Source organism: Trachymyrmex septentrionalis, unplaced genomic scaffold (genome assembly GCF_001594115.1).
Source record: "Trachymyrmex septentrionalis isolate Tsep2-gDNA-1 unplaced genomic scaffold, Tsep1.0 scaffold89, whole genome shotgun sequence".
NCBI lineage: Eukaryota > Metazoa > Arthropoda > Insecta > Hymenoptera > Formicidae > Trachymyrmex > Trachymyrmex septentrionalis.
Genome location: NW_017306081.1, coordinates 548,974 through 553,026, shown reverse-complemented (window position 1 = coordinate 553,026; position 4,053 = coordinate 548,974). Strand labels below are relative to the sequence as shown.

At 30.2% G+C, this 4,053-nt stretch overlaps 1 protein-coding gene across 2 annotated transcripts in view; it reads left to right on the top strand.

Annotated features, from left to right (window-relative positions):
- The first annotated feature begins 234 nt into the window (after positions 1-234).
- LOC108755582 (anosmin-1) overlaps positions 235-4,053 on the top strand; it is a 19,066-nt gene continuing 15,247 nt past the window's right edge. Inside the window, exon 1 of one of the 2 annotated variants that reach the window (XM_018498680.1) lies at positions 235-416. In XM_018498680.1, coding sequence (XP_018354182.1) covers positions 281-416 — 136 coding nt within the window. In that variant the 5' untranslated portion in view covers positions 235-280. Of the gene's footprint in view, positions 417-570; positions 634-4,053 lie in introns of those variants that run through there. The other variant, XM_018498681.1, reaches the window with a different exon arrangement.

Genomic DNA, 4,053 nt, shown 5'->3' with positions numbered 1-4,053 from the left:
ATATATAGACACTAAGAAATATACCCCAGTGCATATGTAATAATAATATTCATAAATTATAAAAATTTCATAAACACATATATATATATATTATATATGCACTGGTATATTTCTTAGTGATAACATATTAGGAAAAGAATGTCAGATGTACAGAAAAAATTAGGAATGAATATATTTAAATAAATCCTTTCTCATCATATTTGTCATCATGCTGTCATCATAGTGTGTGGAAAATTGTTTGGCGTCAAATTATACGAAACCTGGTTATTGTCCTGAGAGAATGTCGATGACGCCCTTCGAAGCTGCTTGTTTGATCGCCTGCATCGATGACTCCCGCTGTCCGGATTTGGCAAAGTGTTGCTCCCACGATTGTGGCATCACGTGCATGCATCCCATCGGTTTGGACAGTCGAAACGGTGAGTGTGGCAGTTGTTATTTTGGCTGTGTCCCAAATTTACTGTCAACGCTGATAATGCTATACAGTTTATATTATGTGCAATATAGATTTTCAGTACTGGTAGCCATTTTGGAACATAGCTTTTATAAGTAATGTATTTATTTCCCATTTGTATCATGCAGATTAGTAATTTTGTAAATTGCAAAAAAGAGTCACAAAGATGAAGACTTCAAAAAGTAAGTTTTACACTGTAAAAAATATTCGGAGAAAAAAGAACTAAATATGAGGGTGGGCAATTTAAGTTAAGTAAAGTATAATTAAGTCACACACACACACACACACACACACACACACACAAGAAGAATAAAAATCTAATTAGACGAATAATTTCACTAATTAGATGAATAACTTCACATAGTAAAATGTACTCAAAAGTTTAATCAAAGTATATAATTGACCGATTTGAAATATGATTAAGTGTATTAATATTAAATATTCATTCAACTACTACAAAAATGATTTAACTGTATAATAATAATAAATCTGCATCTACATGGAGATCAAACCAATCTCTCTCTCATGGAGAAAAGTATATTGAACTAATTATTTACGTAATTCAATGATGAGGCGATACAGTCATAAGTATATTTACAAAGTTGACTAAATCATTACTGGTACACAGTAAAAAAAGTTTGTATTAAATTTAACACATTTCACATATCTCAAATGGTCTACTCAAATTTTTGTATTAATTTAACATAAAATGAATATGTTACAAAGTAACACAAATATTATGTAAAAAATTAACACAAGAAGCAAGTAATACTTCGACACAATTTAAAAACAAATTTTATGTTAAATTGATACATTTATGATGTTAAATTTAATTGAAATTAGATGCTATTTTTACATTTGTAGTTTAGACAATGCCTTTGCGATAACATATCCAATATATAGATTTAACAGATACTTATTGTTACAAAGAGAAAATAATGCAAAATATTTTTTTACATATAAAATATGTAACTAATTGTACAGAACATATTTCTTCAATAAAATTAACATTTATAATATATTAAATCAATATACACATTTTATTTGCTTATTCTTAGAATTTATGTTTAAAACTACATTATTTTTATGTTATTTGTTTACTTACTCATTGTGTTATTTTAACATTGAAAAATGTTAAATCTTAATTTGTATTAAAATTCAATTTAACACAAAATATTCAAATAACATAATCATAAATTATGTTAAATTAAAACTCGGATATATTAAAAATTCGAGACAAAATTTAAAATTTAACCAGAATTTGAGTGGACTGCTTCTAACACAAATACAAAATGTTTTTTACTGTGTAGTGAATGAACATAAATGTAACATAAAAGTAACAGGACTTAAAAGTAATAAGAACTCAATAAATTATTAACGGTGCTTTACTTTGATTTAAAGCGAGAGAGCGTTTTGTAGAACTATCAATAAATGACGCGTGTAAGAAAGATTCGACGTCTATCTATTCGTATAAAGCGAGGATGATCAAATGGTTTTTTCATACACTTCTTGTCATATTATGGCGATAAATATTTTTTTTCAAGGCAGCTACTAATCAATTGATCTATATATTATAATAGAAGGTTTTATTATTAATTAAATCATTTTATAAAGTAACGGAATCAAATATTTAATGATAAATTCAATGAATTATCCTATTAGATAAATTATAAAGTCTACTTTACTTGGAAACAAAATAGAGATTACTTTAAAACTATTATTATCAATAATTTATTGAATTTTCATTACTTTGTAGAACAGTCCAGTCAAATGTTAAAATCAATCTATTCTACTGCAGATTATTTTCATCGTGCTTATAAAATTATTTTGATTAACGATACAATTATGTTCGTTTACTATCAATAATAATTTAGTCAACTTATAAATATTTTGTAGAAATAATTTTAATGATAATATTCTTGAGACTTCAACGGATGCTTTTTCAACGGATGAAGACTATGCGTTTCGCAGGTTTTCTTCGTTTATATCCATTCTTAGAATGCCAATGTTTCGTGAACTTTGCAGTTTACTTTATCAGAGCGAGGAGCAGCCTGATACTGAACTATTTCTCCGGCCTTCGGATCGTTCCTTTTATATAACGCTGCTTGTTAAAGTGGTGGGGCGGCGAGAGGAAGAAGAGAATTGGGATGTGAGTGGGGGAGGGGGAGATGGGGAAAATCGGTCAGTCTTCAATAACTGGGAGAATGATCTTCCATATTTTATTTATGTTATAGCCATTGTCTTTATTTAGATTGTTAAGATGTATCTCTATAGCCTCTCTATACTTTCTTAAAAAGTGTGATGTAATGTAATTTCACTGAAAGTGAAATTTTTCATCAAAAATATTGAAAAATCATTAAAATCCGACTAAAATTTCTCTGAAATTCTTACTGAAATTTACCTAAAAATTTTGCTAAAATTTTTTTAAAACTTTATCGAAAATAAATTTTTTAACTAAAAATCGCTGAAATTACTATAAATTGAAATTTTGTTGAAATGCTGACATTTTGTTGAAAAGTGTTCCAAAACGTGAAATAATTTTAGCAATTTTTTTCCACCAGGGTAGGTTGATTATTCTCCTGGTTTCTCCAATGTATACCATAGGACATACTTGTCCTACAGACATGATTGTAAGTTTCGACGTAAAATCCCTTTTCACACAAGTCCCAGTAAAAGACACATTAAACATAATAAAAGCCTCACATGAAGTCCCCTCCGAAGTCTCATCCCGCTAATAGATCACTACTTAACAACCACTTATTTCTCCTATAACAATTTTACGAACAAACTTCAGGAGAGGCAATGGGCTCTCCTGTAATCGCCAACATCTTCATGCAGCATTTTGAAAAAGAGGCTCTCAGAAAAACATCCAAAAAACCAGAAATTCGGTTATGCTATGTAAACGACACATTCATAATATGACATATGGAGACACGCCACCGCTCCATAAATTCTTTATTTTCCTCAACATCTAATATCCACTTCACTATAAACATAGAGGAAAATGGAAAACTCCCCTTCCTAGATGTTCTTATCATTAAGAAAGCTGACGGTACCCTAGGCCATTAAGTGTACAGAAAACCAACACACACAGATACCATAGATATTTATATGCCAAGTTGCACCATCACTCAGCACAAAAACAGTCAGTAATTAACTCACTCGTACATAGAGTTTTCACTATCTCCGACAAAGAACATTTGCAGACAGAACTCAACCACTTAAACAAGCCTTACAGAAAAACGACAAAAAAGACATAATCAAAATAATCAATAAGCACGCAAATAAGACCACAGTCTTTAACACAGAATCAGACGAAAAGATCCCATTCATTCTTCTATAAGTCAAAGGAACAACGGATTGGCAGGATATTAAACAAACACAATATCCAAACTATCTTCAAATCACTCAAAAAGATAGGACAAATCTTAGAAATCCTAAAGATCAAAGACCTTCACTCAGCTCCGTAGGAGTATACAAAATACCTTGTTCCCGCGGACAAGTACATTGGAGAAACCAGGGAATGGTCAACCTACGGATAAAAGAACACCAACGTGATATCAGGTTAAAACATGTCACGCAGTCGGCATTATCAGAACACA